Source organism: Plodia interpunctella, chromosome 9 (genome assembly GCF_027563975.2).
Source record: "Plodia interpunctella isolate USDA-ARS_2022_Savannah chromosome 9, ilPloInte3.2, whole genome shotgun sequence".
Taxonomy (NCBI): Eukaryota; Metazoa; Arthropoda; class Insecta; order Lepidoptera; family Pyralidae; genus Plodia; species Plodia interpunctella.
Genome location: NC_071302.1, coordinates 9173643 through 9201559, shown reverse-complemented (window position 1 = coordinate 9201559; position 27917 = coordinate 9173643). Strand labels below are relative to the sequence as shown.

Genomic DNA, 27917 nt, shown 5'->3' with positions numbered 1-27917 from the left:
TATTTATTCGGGTTATGTATGTTGCTAAAACTAATAACTAATTTTAATAATGTGCAACTTCGTATCTTGTTTGATTATAACTTTATTATATGCGAAAAATAATTCCATAAATTAAAATTATTACAAGAAAGATATAATTACAATGGCGTATCCCTCTCATATGGGGGGAACTCTTAGAGTCTTTATGTTTAGCACAATTAGTTGAAAGAGAAAAGTTTAGACATTATAAACAATAAAACAAACATATCGTATTGAATCTGCCTTATATTCAACAGTTCAGCTTACACTTTAACAATAAACATACCTATACATTTATATTACAATATATGGTCTTAAGTACATAGAAAATGGTAGGTAGTTATTTCCCATAATCGTATACTTGGATTGACTAGTTCACATTGATTCAAATATTATGTGTAAGTATATAAAAATAAGTACATAAAAAATCTTTAATTAAAATAATATTTTGTAGAAATAAACGCCTTTTAGATTATGAACATTTATTTATCCTGCATAGATCACACATTTGTTAAACAAAGTTTCATTATTTTAAAATTAAAAAAAAAAGTAGCTAATAAGTTCTAAAGACAAACCAAACAATTCAAAAACAATATACAATTTTATTATAGTAGGTAGGTATTAAATTAGTCACCCGTTCGTTGATGGCGAAAAAAATCGAAAACGTAAAAACCCGGAAGCACATTTCAGAGTGTATATTACTGATGTTGAAACATAAAACTATGTTTTGATGATAAAGAGGTTTACAAAATGGCACGTCACCCTATTCTATATAATACAAGCTATTGTCAATTGCAACCCAGCCTTACAATTGACGTGTGTATACAGTTATAAATAGAGTATTAAATAAAATAAAACAATTAACAGACGTAAGTTTCTAATACTAAATCAACATTGATAAAATTAAGCGGAAATAACGTCAGTCCTTTTGGGGTATAACAAATTTGAAATTCATTTGTCTGATGCTTCTTTCTGTAAATGGAGGAAGAAATTATTATTATTAGATGTATCTGAAATGTCTCTCTCATCTTTGGTTCCATTTGTAGCTACGATCCCTTGGAGCCCGGGGACAGCACAAAATTAATGCTGACGAGAGCGGCCCCATTGTTCAGTTGTGCTCCGTTGTTGACAAGGCAGAAATTGTATAGAGATTCGTTGTACACCAACGCACGTCAATGTCAAAAACTAAGGAAAACAACGGAGAGGCACGACGCGATGTAGCAATGGGGCCTGGCTCTAGATGAAGATTTTTGACAGAATATAACCTGTCTTTAAATACTTTATTTTCCCTAAATTTCTACACGAGCGGAACCCCAGGGCGATACTACTAAACTAAACAAATAATGACAATTATGCACATAATTCTTTTTTGGCATTTTTAAAATTGGCAGCATAGTGTGAAATCTACTGGTAAATTATCTTTGTATACGTGTAAGTTTATAATCATTCATTCTTTCATTCATTCACTCATTTTTTGTTTATGGCAATTCTGTATCCAGTACATGGAATTAGCAGGTACTCTGGTTGTACGAAGTACTTACTATATCCATGATCCAGTGTAAATTATTGACCACTTACCATCATCTGCCATAACTTGATTTTGGATAATAACTCATCATCTAGCATGGGTTTCGCTTCAATATTCCTCGTTAGGATGTTATCTACTGACGCATCCTCATTTGCTCTGAAAACGAAAATAAATCAATAAGAGAAAGGTTTGAGAGTTTCTCTTATCCCTTAATCGGCTTTTACGATCTCTACGGATATGGAGTAGTACTGTTCTAGGGCGAGACCCCACACGCCTATATAAGCCGTAAAATTTTCAGCTACAGGCAACGTAGCTCCATCTTTTCGACTTTTCATACAACACACGGGAAAGCTTTTTGTGAGCAATGCCATCTGTCGGAATTTTCAGGAAACAGTAAACTGACCTTAGACCTTGGGCAGGCGGGGAATCGTCAGGCACCTCCAGTTGGTAGATGGCGTTGGTATCGTCATTCCTGGACATTTGTCGGGCGGGATTCTGAAAATGAAAATTTCTGAATGCCAAGAACTGGAACCTGGTCATCGACGTCAATATTTCAAAGTATAAAAGTAAATCACTTATCTAAACTAAATAATATAATATAATATATCTTGCCGGCCGATTTCGATGAAATTTGGAATAGATATAGTCAATATCTGAAGCTCTTTGTGCGGTTTTTCTCGCGCTGCCCTGATGGTTACTACTTTCTCAGAGCCCTGTCGTTGTTTTCTATTGTTTTTCGTCCGTTGACGTAGGTAGAAACTTCATTCTTCTTTGTGATCCATCGACAGATGTCAACAAGACGGAGCGCGACGGAGAAATGGGCCGTGGCTCTTTTTTGAATTAACAGATTTTACGTTACTTATTCAAAATTAAGTTTTATATCCTCCCGCTTAAAGGATGATGCAATAAGAACATAGTTAATACGGAACATGTAATAATTTTAAATTTTCATGTCGTGAGAAATGTTTTTCTTCAATTTCTGCATGGAAATTGCTTTCGTTTTAGGAGCTAGGATAAAATTGGCTATATAGTACTCGTACTAGGTATATTTTGCCTTCGACTCATTGACTAACTCAAGTTTCAGTTGATAAAAAAATGTAAGAGTTTGTCCTAAAACAAAATTTCTCTTTCAATACTTATTAATTAGAACAACATTTTATCATTTAATAAGTCCACTACCAGAATATTGTCCAAATAATTTTGTTTATCTGGAATGATCTGAACCTAACTTACGCGAGTTTAAAAAAATCGAGCTAGCGCTTCGCGAAAATAAATAGATAGTTCTTTGCCCTTCGCTGGCTAGTCTTTAAAGATAAAGCAATTTTAATCACTACCTATGTTAACTTTTATAAACATCCTGTCCATAAAGTCTTCACCCTGTTCGTTGCACATAACACTCATACACTCACATTTTCATTGCTAGATGAGATCATACGGCGCAGTAACCTGGTGAGGTACATATCCTGTGTGCTCACTGGCGGTCGGCCGGACCTTTTGCCGTGGGCTGAAAACGTTTTAATGTATATTTTAATAGATATAAAGAGAATTATGACAATCTTTAAAGTCGTAACCATAACGGAACCAGGTATCGAAGATGTACGACGCATGCAGTGGTTTGTAGCTTTATTTGAATATTTGACGTGAAAAAGTGCCAGTGAAGGTCTTTTTTCTGAATAAATATGATGACTTTGAATATTTCTAAGTTTGTGTTGTAATATTCAATTCCTAAATATGCAAAATGTTTAGTTTGGAGTAAAAATATAATTTCTTTGTTGGTCTGAGCGTGTTTCAGTATACTTTTAATTCATTTATAATACGTATACTAATTTTAAATATTAAAAAGGCTTATTTTAATAATGTGGTAAGTACCTTACAGTATAATCTATATTTGTAATAATCTATACTATTATTATAAAGAGGTAAGCGTTTGTGAGTTTGTATGTTTGAGACGGGTAATCTCCGAAACTAATGAACCGATTTCAAAAATTCTTTCACCATTACAAAGGTACATTATCCAAGACTGCTATAGGCTACATTTTATCTCAAAATTCCGACGGGAGCGAAGCCCCGGGCAACATCTATCTACTACTATATATGTGTACATAAAAAAATAACTAATCATCCTGAACTTGACTTGAGGTTTGCACGAAGTATATATAGGAACATAAATATGTAGAAAAATCAAAATAAAAATGTCGCCTACATCAAATCTTTATAAATCAGTAGAAACTGAAAAGTGCCAGCCCTAGTTCACTTAAAGTTTAAGTTACCACCCGATAAATCACTTAACACTATTCTATTCTGCGCACAAGCCACGCGATCGGTAAGTTTTGCAACTAAACTACAATTACATTTAGGCCTTTATGTAACTTTTCGTCGAATCATTCAACGTCATTTATATTAATTTCGTTTATGGTACATCAGTTCGTAAACAGAGAAAACTGTAGACTCCGTCAAATCCTCTATTGCGATCATACAAGAAAGCGATGTACGTATTAGAAATACATAAGACAGAGCGCTGACAACTTTTGTCTCTCATCACGTGACTATATGAAAATCTTCCATCTCACTTGGTTACACTCGTCCGTCGTCTTTATATATATATATTTTTTGTTTTTGTCTAGACTCACTCGTTCGGGTAAAACCTTAATAAATTATGCACTTAAGCGTTCCTGAGAAATCACGCTGTTTATTGGTGAAAACCGTACCGTAGTTTTTGAGATTATCGCGTTCATACAGACAGACGCGACAAGGTGACTTATTTTTATAATGTGTAAGAATTTTATGATAAACACTAGCATGGAAGGCAGATCAATATACCAGCTTAATTTTCATTATAATCATAATGAGATGACAACATGACGTCACCGAATTAAAACTGTCAGGTTAGGAACTTAATTAAGAAAACCGGATTAAGTATATATCAGTTTTAAACATGCTACATGTTCTATTGTGTATTACTTAGCTATGGTTAAACCAAGTAATATACGAGTGGAATAAAATCTATACTAGACAAAATCGTCCTATAATAGAAAAATAACAGAATATTATTTATTTGCACAACACACATTCGAGTAAGTACATAATACACAAAAAAATCTCTAAGTTGAAAGTACATCACTGATTTTCAGGTGACCCGTGTGTTTTTCTAAATTTTCCCAAAAAATGCGTCGCAAAAATGCATGAAAAATAAAAGGATTTCGTTAAACCTGCACTTGTTTTCATTAGAATGCAATAAGTGAGCATTATTGCCGAGCAATAACACAATATAACGGCCGCCGTAATCTGCCGGATTAAAATGACGCCGATATTAACGATAGCCGCCATCGATATCAAAAAGTATAAAAAACTGTGGGAATTTCGAACTGTTCTTGACTTATTAAGTAAAAAGAGGTTATCAATTTGGCATTTACAAAAGTAAGTTATTAGGTGCGCCCCTCGGCTCCTTCGGACGGAAGGTAAATAAAAATTTACCTCTATGGACATAATTATTATCTTACACATTGAATGCCATTAGATCTCTCTGACAACAATTAAAGCAAAAAATGTCATTTTTGTAAAATTACTGATTCGACTTGACGCAAACATATTTTTTTTGCATGTATATTTGTAACGCGATAACATTCGAACCGCTGGTCTGATTTTGATGAAATTTAAAAGGTATGTAGAATCTGTCAATAGAATTCTTATGTTCGTGGGACATCAAAAGCGGTTCACAATTTTGTAAAAAAAAAAAAATGTGTTCGCGAGGTCTACTAAGTTCGCGGCGAACAACTAGTATTTTTAAAGTAGTAATTTATATACTGATACATATGCTATTTAATAGCGCCAATACTTTCATATCACATACAACATTCGCCCGAGACACGACACAGCATAGGTCCATTGAAAACCAGCATTGTAGTGACTCAAGTGGCTACAACATATGCTGAATGAATCTTTGCCAAGAGCACATGACAGGACAGACCCACAGCACATCATTTGTGACAGCTCTGCTTACTTTTACGTGATTTGTTTTTAAATGTTCTTATATCTTTCCCGATTGTTCCACAGTTTTGTTTTTCTCATTTGGTTATTATGTATGTTCTGTTGTGTGCTGCGGTGTTTTATATTTTGGCAATAAAAGATTTGTATTTGTATTTCTATAAAAAACTTAATATTATTTTAGGAAAGTTGAAACTCACCTCCCCAGCACGAGTGGCCATAACTTAGACAGGATCCTGAAATTCACAGAAAATTTTATAAAATCAGACACACAGATATCAACCAACAGCCATTTGAATATAGGTTTGTTAGTTTTAGCTCATACATCGCCAATCTTTTTGTATAAATTCAAACTATAACTACAAATTATGAACAGACCGACCTCTCTAGGGATTGAATAAATATTATAATGATATACTTACATATTGGTAATAATCTATTCATAATAAATTTGTAATGTAATTATTTTTGGTACTAATCCCCATAATTTTGTCTGTCTGGATATGTTTGTTAACGCATAACGCAATAACTACTAGATGAAATTCAATGAAATTTTCATAGTTGAATAGAGAATGGTCTGACTTGAAATCTGGCGATACGTTGATTACAACCCGAGATATTTACATTATTAATATGCAATAAAATGTTTGTTTAGAACGGAAATCTACGCGGGAAAAACCTAATAAATTTATTGGTTTTGTGCTATTGTGTTGTAGTTAAATGATTTAACATCATCAATTCCACACTGGATCGTAATTGAACTGATGGTATCAGAGATGTAAAGCTGTGTCTGCATTAGTTAGAGTATCCACTAATAGCATTCCACAGCCCCTGTTCTGCAATTGGATATGCGATACGTGTACCTACGTCTACACCAGATATATAATAGTTTAAGAGTCATGCCCCATTGTCTTCCGTCACGTTGACGTCCGTCGACGGACAAAGTAGATACTGTACTTCAATGTACGTACGACTGTCATCGCAACGGACACTAACATAACACTGGGGCATGGCTCTAACTCATTACGCATCCCAGACCCTCGGTCAGCCAGGTCTACCATTACGGAACGATTCAAGAGATACAGAGCATACGGCGCAGTTCAATTTAGGAACCAGAAATGAATCGCATTAGTATTAAAAATTAACTTGATGGTACTAATTTGCGATGCAGATCAGTTTAGCTTCTGAAATAGATCGCATTAAGAGACTATGGTATGCCCCCCAGTATTGCGTTAGTGCCTACGTTTTGGCTTGAGACGAGCGCGAAAGATAGAGCTTAGAGCTGGTTAAATAAAACTTATTTATTTTATCTATGGAGCTATGCCTTTCTTAAAACCATTGATCGTGAAATATTGTACAAAATTAAGGAAATATTTCTTTAAAAATATCAGAATTTCTGATGACAATGTCTTTAGAACATTTTCAAGGTAAGAAATATCCGAGAACAGACAACAGAAAGACGAATATGTACATAAAACTTACTAGTGTAAAGGCAATCTATCTTAAATCTTTAATTACTAAAAATAATTTATAAATTTATAAAGGTTCTTCAACACATGTAACCGTATAACATCATCAATACATATAATAAAACAGTAAAAAAAGTGTTTCTGTACATTAAATATATTGAAATTAAAATTTGAGATCGATAGAGAATCAGTAATATTATAAGAATTACAAAAAAAAAGTCTGTCTGTTTGTCTGTTTGTTTGTATATGCTAATCTCTGGATCTACTGGACGGATTTGAATAAAACTTTTTTGTTGTATAGCTATAAAGCCTGGACAACATATAGGGTATAAATGACTTTCAAAACTGGAACATCTGATGGAGTACTATGATGGTACAGCTAAACTATAGGGAATATCGACGACGCTCTAATAAAAGTTGTTCAGTCTGATGAGCATTTTCTGTTGAGGTATAAAAATCGAAGATCTGGAACACCTGAAGAAGAGTCATAGTAGTTCAGCTATACTATAGATAATATACTTTTTCAATCTGATCAGCATCTTCTGTATGTATAGGTATCGTCACATTTGTCTGTTCAATTAAATTTCTCTAATAATTACTGACTCCTTACCAAAAATTGTTCGGCTACGCGAACGAAGTCGCAAGCATCAGCTAGTTGTAAATAATAATAATTATTATTATATTAAGGCAAATCACACAGATTGAGCTAGCCCCAAAGTAAGTTCTAGACTTGTGTTATGGGATACTAACTCAACGATACTATATTTTATAACATATACATCGGCAAAAAAAAAAACCGAAGAGTAATTTTCTATCCAATCGTGTGGTTCGAGACTGGAACAAACTCAATGAGAATGTTGTCACTGCACCTTCAGCCAACAGTTTTAAGAACAGATTGGATAACATCTCCAAACTTCAGGACGCGCACTCATCAGCTTAATGAGATGCTAGTGTTTTATAAAATAAAATAAATAAATAAAAATATATAGAAAAATATATAATAGATCCAAGATCCAACATTGTGTTGTTATTCATAAGTTAACCTGCGAGCTCCACACTAGGCTGAGCCTAATTTGTCTGAAAATAAGATTTTATATAGGCACGGAAAATTTGTTTAAATTTTAACGCAAGTGTTTTGACGCAATTTCAAAAATGTGTAACAAAGTCCCATATTTCACAAAATTGCTCAAACCTGCAAATACATACGTCATTTGTTTTATAAACAATGAATAAATCTAGGAAAAGGTGGTAAGATTTCCCAACGGAGCGATGGAAAAGGTAACGCCTCATACACTGTCGATAACAATTTTATTGATAACTCTAAATTGCCTGTTTTTCAACTGAACGAATTACGGTTGCATTCGAAGCCGTGGAACCTAGACGAGGGTCTGTTTAAACATGAAAACTTTACGGGCGGTAAACCTGCGTACGCAGCACGATTATATGTAATTGTAACGTTCGTGTAGGTACCACACGCGTATGCTTTTATGCATTACAATTTGATATAATCGTGTACACACTCTATCAGTGTGCACCATTAATATATCTTGAAAAATATTAGTAGAAAGTTTAGGGGACATTAATAAATCATAGATAATAGACAGACATTAAGGAAGGTGATATCTCATCTCAAAATAACGTATATTTTTTTTTACGTCTAAGTTTCTAAATAGTAAATGATTGTCTGTGGATCGAATGAAGTTTATTCTTTTTTGTCATGATACTATGTATGGTTTGCACCAGTGCATTTTGACGTTAACTTTAACTTTGCGCTGCCTTTTATACGTATCGTCACCACTATAACTCCAAGCCGTCGTTTTTGCACTTTTGTACCTGAAGTTCACTTCCTGCAATAATATAAAATCACTTCTATTATCAAAAGGATCGGTAAAAGATCTGAGTGACAAACTGTAAATGACGCTAGATAGTTAATTCAACCTTTATAAAAAAAGTGTTGTCATGATATGCATGTAGGGTATATAAAATTAAATGATTTTAGGTTAATCGTTTTGACTAAATTATTATTATATTCTTGACAATATTTCAAAACCACTGTTCGTCATTTATTATTGATTTACATCCTGAAGTTTGATTGATTTGACTAACATTAACCAATCCGCTGTATTTATAAACTTGTAACACAATGTACTAACACCTACTAACAAACGTTATTGTGACAACCAATGTGAATGTGTACATGAAAGCAAGGAATAAATAAATAAAAGTAAATAAATAAATAAATATATTAGGACAAATCACACAGATTGAGCTAGCCCCAAAGTAAGTACGAGACTTGTGTTATGGGATACTAACTCAACGATACTATATTTTATAACAAATACTAATAATATATAGATAAACATCCAAGACCCGGGCCAATCAGAAAAAGATCATTGTCCATCATGACCCGACCGGGGACCGTACCCGGGACCTCTCGGTTCAGTTCATTCTTCTTCTTCTTCTTCGGTTCATTGGCTTATCTGGCCAATTTTTGACACGTCATTAAGGGCACGTAAGTATACCGTTCACTTAGCAAGTGGACAGCTCTTTAGTTGGTCATGTTTATCAAATTTTCTATCAACAATTTTTTTGATAATCATCAACCTAACAAATGTATGAATGAACTATATTCTAGCCGCTTACGTATTGTAAGGTAAACAAATTATCATAATAATGTTTTAAAAAGTTCTTAATGTTTATATGCAAAAATATAGTTCAACATTTAAAAAGTTATGTAGAAAAAAGTGTGACAAATTAAAGACACTAGTAGTGCGAAACTCAAAACAGTATCAATTAAGCGACTGTTCAATAACAAAGTGCGATAAGAATTTAAATGAAAACATATTAATCCTGTACCCCGTAATCAGCCTTGACAATGCACCCTATGAAGTTATTATTTTTCTTAGAAATGACCCAATTAAGGGTCGATTCCATAGAAAGCGTTGCATTTAACTACTTAATTATAATTAAACTCATGCATAGTAACAATTCGCATGTTCACGTCGCGTTATGTGATTATGTTGAAGCTAAAAATGTGTAGAGTTGAGAACGAACGTAGAGGCGGCTGTTAAAAAAATATTTCATTATAAATAGGATTAATTACTAAACATACCACGCTGAGCTGAGAGTAATACTAAAAGTAACACGAAATATTTCTGAAATAAAGTTATTAATAACAAAAAATATTTTATAATTTTTTAGTATACGTAACTGTCTAAATCATGTCGGTTTTTGAATAATTTAAACTAAAGAACATTTAAAAGGTTTTTTTTTTATTAAACAAGACAGCAAATATCGACATAAATTTAAAATAGATACATCGTTAAAACCAAATAAAAATCGGAAAATCTTGCAAAAAAATTGACCAGCCATAGCACATTTGACAGTTGAATTGGGCCATAAAACATATATCTCATTTATAAATGCGGTTGTTTAGTAATAATCCACAACAAGATCGATTTTGGCCTAAAATGCTTCAGTATTTACAGCCAAAGCGCATGCTCAGTTATCATGCGACGTACCTCCGCGTTGACTTCGCCACCCGTTGACTTTTTCAATTACGTTAGAAGACTTGCTGCCCCTACTGTTAATTCTCTGCTCTGTGGATCAAATAGACTGTGTATTAGTACAATATCTATGTCGGAAACTGCCAGTCCAAATGAGATGTTGATTCGTTTTCATGCTGCTAAATGGCTTTTAAAACAGTGTGCTATTGTCCCAAGGAATTGCTTCTATCATTTTATATTTTTTTTACAGTTCACATACGTTCCAGTATGTGGGTTTTTGTCTTTGTAATTTGCTATTTATGTAACTTTGTCTGGACGTATTTTGTTTTGTAGTTTACATATAAACTTGGTATCTATATAAAAGATTACAAACACTATTGACGACCTCGGTGGCGCAGTGGTAAAGTTCTTGCCACTGAACCGAGAGGTCCCGGGTTCGATCCCCGGTCGGGTCATAATGGAAAACGATCTTTTTCTGATTGGCCCGGGTCTTGGACGTTTATCTATATATGTATATGTTATAAAATATAGTATCGTTGAGTTAGTATCCCATAACACAAGTCTCGAACTTACCTTGGGGCTAGCTCAATCTGTGTGGTTTGTCCTAATATATTTATTTATTTATTTATTAAACACATATATCCAACTTAAAGTATAAAACTCTTTAAATGAAACTAAACTGAATAGAGGATGTCAGTGATTTTTTTTTTTTGAAAATATCAATATATATATATATTTTTTAATTTTAACGTTTTGACTATTGAACAATACCGTACTCTGTGACGTGTCGTGCGTCGACCTACCTCAACATTCACAGTCGTAATAATTCCCTACTTACCCAGCATTTTATTAGAAGTTCATGACCTTAGACACTTAAAACTTATTAAAATATTTTCACACATTAGTTCTATTAAATATTTTACGACATTCTTAAAAATAACGAAGTCGTCCGTTTTGTATGTAAGTAAATATATTGCTAAGTAAATAGTACCTATCACTATCAAATATATTAACAAACAAGTGCTGCGTCTATTCGTCTAAAAATTACTACAAATATTCATGCATTTTGTTTTTTTTTTTACCTATCATAGGTATGTATGTATATATCCAATATGTATGTATCCAATTTTTTGCATGATTCAAAGGATTCTAGAATTCGCTTCCATGCAAAAAATTGGAACTGTTCGAGCATTGCTTTGACACGATTCATTCAAGAAAATAAAAGCTTATTCAAAAAAATATCTTTACTAAAAATCGTGTTACTTTTTTATTTTAAATCAGTCCTCTTAAAATATGTCTCCTTTTTTTTAACAAATAATGTTAGGGAATTATTGTAACATATCTATTTGTGTTGTTATACAAACATCCCTATGACGATATTGTAATTTTTGTTATTGAGGAAACAATATTTGTACATAATTATATGATTGAAAATACTGAGAGAATTGCAGACAATACTGAGATATTCACCATCAAAATGTCAATTTATCGTATGGCATTTATAATTTGGTCGTTCATTATTATATTTAAATTATATTATACTTGCTTTTGCTAACTAGCTTACGTTAGGAGAATACTTGTATTCTGTAATCTGTAGTCTGAGCTAATTTTAACAATTCCAAATAAAATAAATAAATATATTAGGACAAATCACACAGATTGAGCTAGCCCCAAAGTAAGTTCGAGACTTGTGTTATGGGATACTAACTCAACGATACTATATTTTATAACAAATACATATATAGATTAACATCCAAGACCCGGGCCAAATAGAAAAAGATCATTTTCCATCATGACCCGACCGGGGTCGAACCCGGGACCTCTCGGTTCAGAGGCAAGCACTTTAAACAACACACACATTGTGAATTTTCACAATTTTATTACACGTACGACAATAGACTGTGCTAACTAAACAACCCTAGATTGTTTGCTGTCAGCAAACAGTCAGCAAACAATCTAAAAGACGTTAAGAAAAATATTTTTTATGTTGAACATTTGTTTCCGCAATCATAATGTCATCTACAGAAAATTTGGATCTTTTTCAATCATGTAAAACAAATACAAGTCCTACCTAATATTACAAATGCGAAAGTTTGTGAGGATGTATGTGTGTATGTTTCTTACTCTTTCACGTAAAATTTACTAGACAGATTGTTATGAAATTTGGTACACGGGTAGAATATAACCTGGAATAACACATAGGGTACTTTTTATCCCGAAATTCCCACAGGAGCGAAGCCCCATGGCGCAGCTGGTATCAAATAAGCCGCGCGGTCGTTTTCGGTGTTTCAGTCGATTTTTTGGCTATCCGTAAGGGATAAAAATGAATAATTTATCTTATCTTTAAAAACGCACTACTTTTAAATTTTGGTAACTGTACAATGTTTATATCCTAGATTGTAAATGTTGTTTTGATTCAATCTCTTTAGATATACGACGATATCCCTAAAACATCACTATTCCCCATATATATAAGAACAGGTTGGTTTTTCTGTAAAATTGTGACAATATCATGGATAACGTTCACGAAAATGGAAAATTCCATCATGCTTATTACCTTTTTCAGTTACTTTTGTTTATATTAGCCGTGGCCGTTATCCACTATAAGAATACCTAGTTTATTTAGGATAGTGAAAAATTAAAAAATCAACGGTACTAAGATATTTTTGCATATAATAATATTTTGACTGAACTGCCCCAGATCGTAGCGCTTACAAATATTGGCGGTCATTTTTATATAGACCATTAAAATGGTGGTTAATATCGTCGGCAAACACAAGGGTTTATGAGCAGACTTATTGCCAGACGATAGACTAACCTAATTATAGTTTAGGAGATATAAATAAATGTTCAAAAAGAAAAAAGAATTAAGTAGACATCGAAACTGGAAAAGTTATTTTCTTGTTGAAATTTGACATTTTCTGGGCTATATATTTTTGTCAATATGAATTTTGATATTGAAATTAAAGTTATTGTATATAAAAACCTGACAATCTTAACCTATAATTGTTATAACAATCTCTTTCATATCTGAGCGTGTTTCTGATTTATTTCTCTGCCGTTGAGCGTCGGAGCCCAGGGTTCGCTTTCCTTCTTTTTTCGTATAATAATTATAAAATTTTTAATAACAATAGACTGTGTAGATAACTTATATCTTCACTGATTCTCACGCAATTTTCTACAAATTTTACATTATTTCTACGTTGTGAAAATCACTATCGAAGGATTGAAACTTATTGCTTCTGTATAAAACTTTCGAAAAAAAACCTGGAAAAATTAATAAAACGTATTCCATTTGTCTGAAAATTGGGCCCCTGATGATCATCGAAAAAGTCATTTATTAGGGACGTCTTGTGTCCGAGTGTCCATGGCAATTTTCCTACATGCCACCCTGAAGTTACGGCCCTGTCTGTAAATAATAAATTTGCCAATATATATTGGAAAGAGGTTGGAAGACTATCGTCTCCGGTCAATTTTAATTGGTTTTTAAATCGAGAAATGGAATGAGTTAAATGTAACTGACGGTATTAGACGTGATGTTAATTCCATTGGGACCATATTTTTAAAATGAGCAATAAATAAATTTACAATGGCAATCCATTATTTTTATATAAATACCTATTTATCTAACGTACTTGCTGGCCAGTTTTTAGTGCAAAAAAAGTATGTATAAAAAAAGTTTATTATATATGTTTGTTACTATTTCACGCAAAATCTACCAGACCGATTATTATTAAATTTGGTACACGGGTAGAATATAACCTGAAATAACACATAGGGTACTTTTTATCCCGAAATTCCCACGGAAACGGTGCCCCAGGGCGCAGCTAGTCTTCTAAAGTGACTACTATTTTAATATTAACCCAGTCCACCCAGTCTCATCATATAAAAATTTATGCCACTAGATACTTTCTATAACAATAAAAAGAAACACATAATTTATTGACAGAACGTGAAATCCCGAGGACCTCCGTTTATTTATCAACCAACTCGAGTCATTCGTTAACTTATTTGCGATTTCGTAAAGTCATTCCTTCGAATATGACATAAAATAAATTATATTTGGTAAACTGTTTATTGAATTCTTGTTTCGTCTTGGACACTTGGTGGGCAAACGTCAGAAGTTACCAGAACTCCGGAATTGGCAAAATCAAATGTTCGTTTTACTACGTGACCAAATTGCTTTACTATTTTGAACTTTAACAACTTGGTAGAAATACTATCTGTTACCGGCGGTGTCGCTCACGTGATTTTTTATTAAAATGTAGCGCTATAACGAATCGTCTAGTATATTTTAAATGTCATTCAAAGATTACAAGAGAAAAAGATACAAATGTGTAAGACTTACATAAATATATATATATATATATAATCTTAAGTCTTACAATCAATGATCAATTAAAGTGATATGTGATTATCGTGCCTCAATATGTAAATACAATATACGATTTATTTTATACTGAGGTAGGTACCCTCCCTATTATAAAAATGTTTCGACTATAAATAAATATACAAAAAGCTTTTCTTTAAGCAGTGGCATTATCCATTTCCATGGTAAATTGAGTAGATTAACAAAAAATGTTTGATATTCATTTACAGGATTTTTCTTGTATTTGTTGAGAATTCAATAAATAAAAATTGATTAAAAATATGACTTTGAGGGGATTTTAGTTATAGATAATAAATAAATATATTAGGACAAATCACACAGATTGAGCTAGCCCCAAAGTAAGTTCTATACTTGTGTTATGGGATACTAACTCAACGATACTATATTTTATAACAAATACATATATAGATAAACATCCAAAACCCGGGCCAATAAAGGAGTTATTGTTATTAATTAATTTGAATTAAATTGAACGGTAATAGCCACAATTAAATTAAAAAGTTGTAATAGTAAATCCTACATTAACTTATATATAAAATAAATAGTTGTGCTCTCTAAATAGAGCCTAAATAATAACATAATAATAATAATGTCCTTATTCATGTTACTTAAATAAAAGTTATAACTAAACAATGAATATAATATATTAACCAGCAAGCCACGAGAAAATAACAGAGAACTATTTCTGAAAGTTTCAGGAAAAGTACTTAATACTCTGTCTATTATTATTGTAAATATAAAAATACATAAAATAAACACGCGACAACATCTAAAATAAATAATAAATAACATAAACTTGAAATTCTAATTCAAATAATTTATTCAGAAATTATACCTTCACAGGCACTTTTTCTCGTCAATTTTTATATTTATAGTTATTTTTCACAAGCTACAAACTACTGGCATTTCGGAACGACCACTGCTGAGAAGAAATGCCGAAAGAAACTCATTTGAACAGTGTTGATCCCTATCATGACGAAAATATATAGCCCTTCTCCCATTGCAGCGCCCGTCAGGGTCCTTAATTGTTACTAATTATTGTAAACAAAGACCTGTTTAACATTAAGGAAGCAATAAATGATTTGATTTGTCTCTAATAGCATGAAATTCATCCTTATTGAAGACTGAGACGCATTTTCAATCAGTCATGAGAAAAACCAGACCACATTTTTTGGCTGGCTGGATAGCCTTGTCTTGATTCAGGACCGGAGAAGGTATGTGACTTGTCCAAAATATCCAATAATTCGAGTATGATAGAATAGACTAGAATATATACAGAAGTCACATATTTGTACATGCAAATATACACATTTTGCTGATTTTTAGCTTGAGTTTATATCACTGCGTTAATTTATCAGCGGTTCACATCTATGGGAAAGTCTAATTTATTGTCTATAACATCACAGGTTTATTAAATAAATAAAATAAATAAAGTGAATAAAGTGAATAAAGTGAATAAAGTGAATAAAGTGAATAAAGTGAATAAAGTGAATAAAGTGAATAAAGTGAATAAAGTGAATAAAGTGAATAAAGTGAATAAAGTGAATAAAGTGAATAAAGTGAATAAAGTGAATAAAGTGAATAAAGTGAATAAAGTGAATAAAGTGAATAAAGTGAATAAAGTGAATAAAGTGAATAAAGTGAATAAAGTGAATAAAGTGAATAAAGTGAATAAAGTGAATAAAGTGAATAAAGTGAATAAAGTGAATAAAGTGAATAAAGTGAATAAAGTGAATAAAGTGAATAAAGTGAATAAAGTGAATAAAGTGAATAAAGTGAATAAAGTGAATAAAGTGAATAAAGTGAATAAAGTGAATAAAGTGAATAAAGTGAATAAAGTGAATAAAGTGAATAAAGTGAATAAAGTGAATAAAGTGAATAAAGTGAATAAAGTGAATAAAGTGAATAAAGTGAATAAAGTGAATAAAGTGAATAAAGTGAATAAAGTGAATAAAGTGAATAAAGTGAATAAAGTGAATAAAGTGAATAAAGTGAATAAAGTGAATAAAGTGAATAAAGTGAATAAAGTGAATAAAGTGAATAAAGTGAATAAAGTGAATAAAGTGAATAAAGTGAATAAAGTTAATAAAGTGAATAAAGTGAATAAGGTGAATAAAATAAATAAAATAAATAAAATAAATAAAATAAATAAAATAAATAAAATAAATAAAATAAATGAATATATTAGGACAAAGGTCCTTGGATCCGATGACAACCCACTTTGGGTAGAATGCTTTTATTATGTAAAACTATTATACCTGTAGCGCTCTCAGCGAGGCAGACTACCAACAACAGGACAAGCACCCACGCCGCGACCGCGCTCCGAGGCCCCGCCTTCCTGCTACAGTTCATTTTTTCCATTTTTATTTCTATCTGAAAAGATGGAAATACACTGTAAAGACTGACAATCTGTAAATACAGGAGATACTTTTTATCAGCAGTTCCATACAAAATGTTTTTTTTTTTTTTTTTCGATGAAGAGGTTGCTCCCATACGAAGGTTTTTAGAATCATGGACTGAGCATGTAGACAAGAGTGCCAATAAGATCGCCCTAAATTGTTTTAAAATATTCCGCAACGCCATTGCTATGCTCACTATTTTTGTATTTATTGTTAACACCTGATGGACAGTGGTAATCGCGTCATATGAACGACAATGCAACATCCAGGGGTATCACACGTGCGTTGCCAACTCAACGCAGTATCCTGTAATTAGGTACATTGTCTCTCTCTCTCTCTCTCTCTCTCTCACTCATCAAACCGAAACATAACAATGCATGCTTGCATTGTTGTGTTTCGGTTGGTTGGTACTGTTTGGTGGCTGAAATATTATGAGAGTGAAGTACCCTTGTAGACGACCTAGATATCAAGTCTATCACTGGAAATTACGTTCGAGGCATTTTTATCGTTAAATTTTTACTAACGAGTGTTTTATGTTCGATTTTTTTTTAATAATCTTTGAATTTAAAAGGGAATTCCAAAAGTAATGTTTAATTGTAAAAATACTCGAATATAGGACAAGGTAAAAGAAAACTGATTTATGATCCGAGTACGCTAAGGGTAGACATGTAATCATGGGGTTTTCCGCGACTTTTCCTCCATAAAATAATATAATACTCAACCTCAACCAAAAATCTGTGTTTTATTTTTAGTTCAATTCTACCTATATTTTTCAATAATGTTTGCAGTGAAAATAAGCACTTATGCAGTTGTTAACACTGCTTGAAAATCGGTTGAATTAAAAAAAAAACTTTTCATTTCAGATTTTATCTGCTAATATGATTATTTTTATTGAATTTTGAGTAAGTCTGGAAATGACAAAATTTTGTATTTCTCTGTCTTATTCATCCCTCATCCCGTTTCACTTGGCGTCCCGGCCCCACCGAGAACGAGACCTGTCTCATACACCTGCGCCAGAGAACTCCTGGTTATCATGGAGTGTCTGTGTCTATTTTGCCTTTGAATCTCTTTTTGTACATTGGGCCATCAGGTGGAAGATGGATTTTGGGTTTGGGCCTTTTGATTTGTTTTCAGCATTTCATTGATTGTACATTAATTTGTTGCCTATTAACGAAAACAACCAAACATAAATAATTAATGAGATACAGTCTCGTAAATTTATGCACTGTTTATGAAATACGGGGTGTAAATAAATATTGCAAATGTAAAAATAATACTGAAGAACGCTGGAATAACTGTGATTAAAGATACTAAGAAATCAAAGGCACATTTTGTCATCAATTTTAAATTTTATTCAAATTGTGTTTAAATATTATTATTGTTGCGTCAAATATTTTCAGACTGAATAAATTCTGAGCTACGTGACAGGAAGTCATTTCTTGATGTTTTTTAACATAAAATATAACGAATGATATTTCAGCTGTTTTCTATTGAATGTTTATTAGATATACAATCTATTAAATACTGATAAGAATAACATTGTAATAATATGCTAAATATAATTCATTCACAAAAAAAAATCTAATCAGCTGATGGTTATTATAATTCATATATAGACTGATATCTAGTCTTTGTGTTGCTGGCAATACAAGTAGTTTTATTTTTTTTTTATTTTTTATAAGGTTGGTTATTCTAAAAAAAAAGAAAATCTGTGTCCCAATTTATATAAAAATAAAATACATTATAAACAGCAACAGTTTTTGGAATTTGACAAGATCCTAACACTTTGTAGTTTTTATTTTAGGCTTCACTTATTTATTAAGTCTCACAACGCCAAAGCTAATTTCAATAGACACTATAAAATTGAAATAGTTTAGCCAATTCTAGTTTTCTCCGTGGAATATCCAAGAAATGGCTGAACCAAACTAATTATAGGATTCGCCGCAAACTATCTTACTTTGAATGCATGCATACTACGTTGTCTGAAAGACTTGTCTGGGTCAGTTGCACTGTGCACCATGCAACCGGACACGACATGCATTTACGATCCCATCAAATCAAATAATTTATTCAGAAATTCGACTTTCTGTTGGAGGCGCCGCGACGGATTTCCGTCGCTCGCCGTCTTATACTAACTTACATCTTGTACGCACCATTGTCCAAAGAATAAATTCTAATCTACAAATTCAGCGCCTTATAAATACAGTCCAGTCACAACCTATATTCAGGCCTCTGTGCCAATACTTTCACAGGCACCTATTAATGTTAAAACTACGCAAATTGCTGGTATTAAGAAACGACCACTTCTGAGACGAAATGCCGAAAGGAACTAATTTAAACAGTTGTGATCACTGTCATGAACGAAGAGTTAATAACAAAGTACATAAAGTGCATGGTCAAAAAGTATAGATCTACGAAGTCGTCAGGATTCACCGTTGATACGACCAATTACGATGATAACCAATATCATGTGTGTACTTACCCTCCACTATTAGGGCGTATTTATAGAAAAATGAATAAAAGATAATAATCATTAGAATACAACTTCACAAAAGCTTGTAGCGGACGGTTGCCTTTGATACAGATTATTATCGAACTGTAGACAGATATAATAAAAATACTTTCAACATAAATGAAAAAAATATTTACATAAATAAAATTGAAAAAATACACTTATATAATTTTATTGATAACTGATGCGAATAATGACTATTATATCAATTCAAGCGTATTAGAAACCTTTGGACTCATTAGATAGATTAGATTTTTTTTGTGATATCTCATATTTTACTATCACACTTCATTTGAAAATAAATATGTAACAAAGTTTAAACAATTGCGAAAATATGCTGTAAAAATATTTACAAATATGCATTTTTTTACGTGTACACTAGTCTTCGATACGATTACAAAACGAGAAAGATTCGTAAAATGTATTAAGTGTAAGACTTACGATTTCAAACGTTTTGTTACCAAATCGCTGTTCGCTTTAGAACTAGTCCACACGAATCAGTGGTGGTCTAAACAATGCATTTGCATGTCTCGTGCGCAGACAATCGCTCCGGTATGAATGAGATTTCTTTTATGCACCTGTATAGGATGCTATTTTTATGACGTGAACGGCTTAAGATAAACTAAACGGATTTATCTGTTACACTATTTCTTAAAACCTAGCATTAATTTACAAGAGATCTTTATTATAATAAGATTTTAGTAATTTACTTTTTTCCTCTGATCATTTTGTCGGTTGTTTCCTCAATAATTGAGCGTCGGAGTTTGTGGACTCCACTTTCCTTCATTCAACCATGCTTGAAATACAAAATACTGGATATGAAACCAGTATATTTTTTTGAATTTATTTGCTCTTTAATTAAAAATATGAACGTAAAGACGCCTTTGCTCAGCAGTAAATGAAAAGAGAAAAAAGTATATCTATCTTTTTTTACAGTGAAGCGAAATCCGGTATCAGTATAAAAAGTTATACAATTTTTAAAATTCGACTGTACGATGACTTACTGAGATTTTATAACCTGATTTGATGTCAACCCTTCTTGGGAATGCTATTGTAACCTAGCTGCCATGTCCCCCAGTCGCCTGGTTTTATATGGAATGTTCCTATTCCAAGGTAAAGCGCGCCATAAATTCAAAAATTCAAATTCAAATCATTTATTCAGAAATTAAAACTTTACAGGCACTTTTTCTCGTCAATTTCTTTATATTTATAGTTATTTCTCACAAATTACAAACTACTGGCATTTCGGAACGACCACTGCTGAGAAGAAATGCCGAAAGAAACTCATTTGAACAGTGTTGGTCCCTATCATGCCATATTGGAGATACAAAGGTTTTATGGAATTTGGGCTTTTTAATTATTAACTGTTAGATCCTGACCTGCTTCAAGTGCAGATAAGAAATTGAAATAAGTACAATATTACTTACTTCCATTATGTCTCTGATATATAGATAATATAACTAAAGCTACGATGTCCATCGTAAAATGATATTAAAGACGCGACACGATACTTTCCTTTTAACTTTAATAACATATTACATGTATATAGATACGTTACTTCATATATCAGAAAGAAAACATCAGTTAATTTCATCATCATCGAATATAATCATTAAGGTTCACCTACACCCACACCCCACCCCTACCCCCCTTTAGCTACGCCAACGCGAGAGCGAGTTTTTTTCGAGGTGTGAATTTCTGTTCCGGTGTAAAGTATGGTATGTCCTTTGTACTATAGATATCTTCAGTTCTCGCTTCAAATTTGCGTAAACTGGTTCAGAAATATGTATGGATAAAAAGAAAATAGCCATTTTTAATAACTATAGCGGCCAGCTATGAATACAGAACTGAATAAAAAGGTGCTGCCAGAGGGAACTGGTCATATATATATATATATTATAATCAGCACTCGGATCACAATCATAACCTGTTTTGATATACCTTTTGACTATGTACATTATGTACTTTTATATATTATTAGAAAGAAAAAAAAACATTGTAAGAAACAATAATGGTAAGCCGATCTGGCATGATAGGGACCGACACTGTTCAAATGAGTTTCTTTCGGCATTTCTTCTCAGCAGTGGTCGTTCCGAAATGCCAGTAGTTTGTAGCTTGTGAGAAATAACTATAAATATAAAGATTGACGAGAAAAAGTGCCTGTGAAGGTCTAATTTCTGAATAAATGATTTGAATTTGAATTTGATGACTGACTCGTGTATAGTAGTTTTCATCGACCAACACTTGCTTCCGGTTGCTGTTGATTAAAACTTGTGTGTGACATGAAGAAGGCAATGGCAAACTCCATTAATAGTGCCAAGATAGTTGTTAAGTGTGTTTCATTCCACGTAATGACCACGGCTCTGAGGAAATGAAGAAGTTGATGTCTAATATAAATATGAAAATACCCAATTAAATATTTTTCTTTAATATCTCCTATATACGATACGGACATTAGCACTCTTACAGTTTTTATACTATCATTATCAGATTACAGATTGTGAAAACCAAAAAGAAGAAATAATTTAACTATTTCTCAAAAAAAAAATACATTTTAGTAAATTATTATTTTAAAAAGATTATTAGTAAATTGTCTATAATGTTTAACAAATTGTAAAAACCAAAAAGAAGAAATAATTTAACTATTTCTCAAAAAAATATATACATTTTAGTATATTATTATTTTAAAAAGATTATTAGTAAATTGTCTATAATGTTTAACAAATTGTGAAAACCAAAAAGAAGAAATAATTTAACTATTTCTCAAAAAATACATGTATGGACACGGGTTGAGCATGATAAAGTTATATATGTTATATTATATACAAATGGTGCTCCTTGTTATTTTTTGATTTTTCGATTGTAGACAATTTTTTTTTGTCTACAAATAGACTTGGAGCAAAATTTTTTGTATGTGTGTATGTTTGTTTGTTTAAAACGCGATAACTTTCGAACCCTTTGTCTGATTTTGATGACATTTAAAAGGTATGTAAATCCGTTAATAGAATTTCAGTCATTTTTGAAATATTTGAAAAAAATTTGTAATAAAAAATATTGTGTCCGCGAGATCTAAGCTCGCGGCGAACAACTAGTTATATATTATTTAAAACATAATTAATACATATAGACAAGAAAGTTAATTTTAAAGTACCATTAACTTCTTTGTAATTTTTCTATTAATTATGATTTAATAATTATAATAAAAAAACATGCCAAAATTCTCGTCACGTTGTCAAACAAAAAGGACGAAAAAGTAATATTATTATGTCCTTAATAGCTTAATGAGAGCAAATCTGTGGGTAAAACTTAACTTAATAGAAAATAAAATAGCTTTTGTAATTTGTTTATACACTCATGTGAGCGCCTGTGGCTATGTATGTCCATTTAGAGTCAATTTGATGGGACTTAATGTTTGTTCTCATAACACAGTGGCTAGTTCTATAAAAGAGACACTGAAAAAGTTTATACAAAGTTAGCCAGAATAGTTGTTGCTGGCAACACTAAGTAGATTTATTATTTTTTAATATTTCTAAGGTTGTCACTCTGAAATTTTGTGGCTATTTTTTGTCTATCGTGTGTATCCCAAATGTGTAAGAATCAAGAATAATTTATTTCTCGAAAAGAATTACACGCATATAAAATAACAAATGATCCCACACTAGGCGAGGCCTGCGTCGTGGGCATCTAGTACAAATAACGTTATTACATTTAACAAACAAAAACATGGCGCGGCAAAATGGTAAAAAAAAATCTAAATTAATTTGAATCGATAAATAAATCGATAAAATATAAGATAAATTCAATTCAAACTCTCGTTATAGTAAAATAAAAAGCAGTCAATAAAAATAAAATACATTTACACAGCAATCGTCTTTGGAGTTAAACAGTAAGATCCTAACAAAATAGTTATTTGCCAAGTAATTAAAATACTAATTTTCTTTAGTTTATTTATTCCTTTTTAGGTACAATAATAACTAGCTGATCATAACCGGCGTCGCTCGGATAAAACCCTAAAACCTTCCGTAGGAATCACACTATCTATGAAAAAACCCGTATCGAAATCTGTTGAGTAGTTTTAAACATCTAAACAAACATAGGGATAGACAGCGGAAAACGACTTTGTTTTAAACTACGCAGTGAAATTTTTGTAACATACATTATTTTACTACAAAAAATGTATGTTTCAAAATGTTTGAGGAACACTGCACTTGTATTTGTAATAATTTTTAAAAAATACGACATTCGTAAATAACGAACGTCGTTTTTTTTTTCTAGGGCAGAACCCATGCGCTCAGGTGCTGATCGCGTGGTACCGCCCTAGAGTTAGACCACTTTATATTTTCCCGTGGATGTTATTCGGTCACACCAAGACACACATAGTCTTGTCGGCTGATAGACAACAATGCATTTTCAAAGAGGGTTGACACTAGGCAGGCGATGATCGGTAGAAAATTCACACCAGTCTTAAAATTTTTAAAATGTTTTTTTTTTATCTAACACCGGGCTTAGCTTATTTACAGCCCTTAATGGAATTGAAAATGCGTGAAAATGAGTTCAGTATATAATAAAGCTCTCTACCGCATCTGTCTGTCTGTCTGTTCGCAATAAACTCAAAAATTAATCCACAGATTTTCATGCGGTTTCACATATAGTTAGTGTGATTCCTCTAGGTTCAGGTATTTGTTAGTTGTAGCTCCTCTAGGCTCGGTAGTTAGGGTTTCCAAACCCATTTTATTTATACAGAACGTCTGGTAAGATGCCGCACCCATTCAATTCCTTATGATGAGCAAATCACCTGTTTTTGTATGGATGTTCTTCAAAACTTCATTGTTTTGCAGTTGATTAGATTGGTACTCGCGAACGACAGAAGCTCATCAATTACGGCGTTAGGTATGGTGGTGCAGTAAAAAAAACGATTATATATTAACCAACAGGTATTAAACGCGCACATACCTTTAAAAAAAAAAGCTTTTATTTAACTTGCAATGTATGTATGTATGTTTGTTTGTTTGTTCGGGTGGAATCTTGCTACTCAATTTTGAAGCAGATATCTTCAACCGATTGAGCTGAAATTTTGTATACATACGTTTAGTTTGGATAAGCTCGCGACAAGCTTTTATGGTCATATAAATTGTGCATAATGAGGTTATAAGTTGATAGTTACAATTTTAAAGGAAAATGTTATTTTCTTCTTTTTGGAGCATTTAAATAAAAGCTTTTCTTAAAAAGGTTTTTTTTAAATTTATTTATTTCCCAAACGTTCCGAACTTTGTTGCAAAGATCCGTGGTCACTGAGCGTCTGACTCGGCGAGTTATGGCGGCGAATAATATAATATGTGCGCTTTTAGTACCTGGCGGTTAATATATATTTATGCAAGGCGAAAGTTTAAAAGTAGTTACGTGTAAATTGAAACGGTGATGACAGCCAGGCGGCCGCAGTTATAAAATCAAAGCCCAAATCTACTTGGTCTCTGGGGCGTCACAGCTTTGAATACAACCGCGGGCACGACAAATTAAGAGGGAGATAAAAACTACAATTAATTGATAATAATGCTAATTGTCACCCCGCGGAAACGTAACCAGAAGGCTTGCAGCATTTGTGTGACTAACATAAATTACTAAATTTAAAATACATGTTTACGGAACGCTAAAATGTAAATAGATTAAGTATTGATGGTGGTTTCTCCGTCGTAACCACGTCCCCTGGGGTCATAGGTCGGATAATACAGACCATTTCAACATATTTGTGGGCCGAAAATTTGAGTAGGAATTATGACAGACAATATTTTAAAAATATATATACCTTGGTAGCTCTCGGCGACTATGAAGTCATAATTATGCTATAAAATTGTTTCAACCATGTGCAAATATTCTAAATTGTAAAACAAGCGTGAAAAATTCAATTATTATGCTTGTAATTTAGTCATGATTAGACTATTTCTCATCTTCGCGTGTTCACGGTTGCCATCACGGCTGGGGCCCAGGGTACATATAAAAAAATAAAACTTTTAATTTTGAAGATTTCAGTCTGATTTTATAACCGACTGCCTGATGTCAACCCTGTTTGGCAATAGTTGTTGCCCATAAATTGCCATTCCCTTAGTCGTCTCGCACGACATCCACGGGAGGATATGGAGTGGTGCTATTCCAGGGCGGAAACACACGCCAAGGTCATAATTTAGACTGTTTTATTTTTATTACTAGACATGATTTTAAATTAAGATATCTATTTAAAAATTCATTTTTTGTATGTACTCGTATGTAACGTGATAACTTTCGAACCGTTGTTCTGATTTTGATGAAATTTAAACGGTATGTAGGATCTGTCAATAGAATTTTTAAGTTAGTAATTTTTAAGTTGAAATATTCACAATTTTGTAAAAGAAATATGGTGTTCGCGAATTCTTAAGTTCGCAGCGAACAACTAGTATAGTTTTTTTCAACATTAGATACACAACAGATTTTTTAACCATTTTACAACCTAAAATTGTGACTAAACAGAAAAATTTGCGAGAATTTTTTTAGATCAACAAAACTAAAATTTACGTGTATTACTTTCTTTACTTGTTTATTAATTTATTTTAGTTAACAAAAAGATACAGAACTAATAAAACATCATTATAATAAGTGTGTGTATGAAAATAATCGATTGAATAACGAATTTAATTAATTACCGATTTATTTTTTGAGTCTTTGTATATTATCACTGCACAACACTTTTTGAATGAACTGAACGGATTACCACAGACGCAATTAAATTCGATCAGAATTTAAAATACTTATTTTGCTTGCAGGTTTTAATTTAATTTAATATTAAGTAATTCTACCCTGTCATTCAGGAGTTCAATTTGAAAAATTTAAATTAGTTTTTGTAGAACATTTTAAAATTTATTTATTTAATTTGGAAAACTATGTACTAAAAGAAATATGGACAATTACTTTAATTTTCACTGGCAAATAGTTAACTATATACTTAAGTATACATAGAGATAACGTCGGTAAAAAATAATTGCATGTTATTATATAATTATATTAGTACACTGAATGAGGAAGCGTTGTTTCTGATTAATTTTACATCGTTTTTTTTTATATAAAAATAATTAATAGCTGTCTTTAAATAAATAAATTACGTATATTAAAATACGTTTTAGTTATTTTTTATTTATTTATTATATATGCACTATACTTGCAATTATAACAAGTAAATTAAAAACTATCAAAATTAGGGTGAACTACAAATAAGTGATACGCAATTCAGAATGTCAATAAAAAGTGTATAAGTTAAATATATTTTGAGGTTCGTATCTACCATTTCATACATTTTAACACACACTGCGTTTATCGTTTTATGTCTTACCAAATCCCAGTTCAAATGGGGACGATGCATAATGTATGTTTATATTACTAACAGAATAATTCAAGCAAATTCAATATTTTTATTATCACCAAACTGTGATTCACTGATACGGGCAACTTTTCAGAGGTACATGAAATTATTCTCCAGTATGTTCATACTATTTTGTTAAGTTAAAAAATAAAACACATCAGGCTGTCTGACTTAGTTTTTACGTAAAACTTGACGTCAAGGAAAATATGTTTCGCCATGTTGAAATAAAGATTTTCAATTACATTTTACTCAATAATTACAAAGAAAAAATACAATTTCGGGAGCCTTCCTTTTACAAAATATTTGTAAATGAAGATTTTAAATAATATTTTAACCATTAATTCCAAAAACAATTGTCAATTTCGTCAATAAGAATTAGAAGCTTTTTTAACAATATATTCGTGAACCTCTGAAGCTTCCTTGGTGTAAACGAACAACTTACCGGCCGTCCGTCTGTCCGTCCGCGCAGCAAACAGGTGTCTGGTGGTACTCACTATAACCGCGGCTTATATACGAGAGCTTACCCTTTAGGGCTGCCCGTACAGGAATTGACGTAGATTGGATTCACATATTAATTATTACAAATTTTGAACGTTTGCGTTGCTTTATTAAATATAAATAATCTATACTTGTATACTATTATTATAAAGAGGTAAGCGTTTGTGAGTTTGTATGTTTGAGGCGGGTAATCTCCGAAACTACCGAACCGATTTAAAAAAATATC

At 32.0% G+C, this 27917-nt stretch overlaps 1 protein-coding gene across 3 annotated transcripts; it reads right to left on the bottom strand.

Annotated features, from left to right (window-relative positions):
* Positions 1 to 66: 66 nt before the first annotated feature.
* On the bottom strand, positions 67 to 27669 carry CCHa1 (CCHamide-1). 3 transcript variants are annotated; one of them, XM_053749489.1, is made up of 8 exons: positions 27636 to 27669; positions 17154 to 17268; positions 10521 to 10598; positions 5731 to 5766; positions 2956 to 3050; positions 1950 to 2041; positions 1597 to 1702; positions 67 to 990 (listed from the first exon to the last, which is right to left on the bottom strand). In XM_053749489.1, exons 2-8 carry the CDS (start codon positions 17254 to 17256, stop codon positions 970 to 972), a joined length of 531 nt encoding a protein of 176 aa, XP_053605464.1. In that variant the 5' UTR covers positions 17257 to 17268; positions 27636 to 27669; the 3' UTR covers positions 67 to 969. The 3 variants fall into 3 exon arrangements, with proteins under 3 accessions (XP_053605464.1, XP_064292215.1, XP_053605465.1); XM_064436145.1 differs by having other exon boundaries at positions 17154 to 17264; positions 27636 to 27654; XM_053749490.1 differs by lacking the exon at positions 10521 to 10598.
* Between the last annotated feature and the right edge of the window lie 248 nt (positions 27670 to 27917).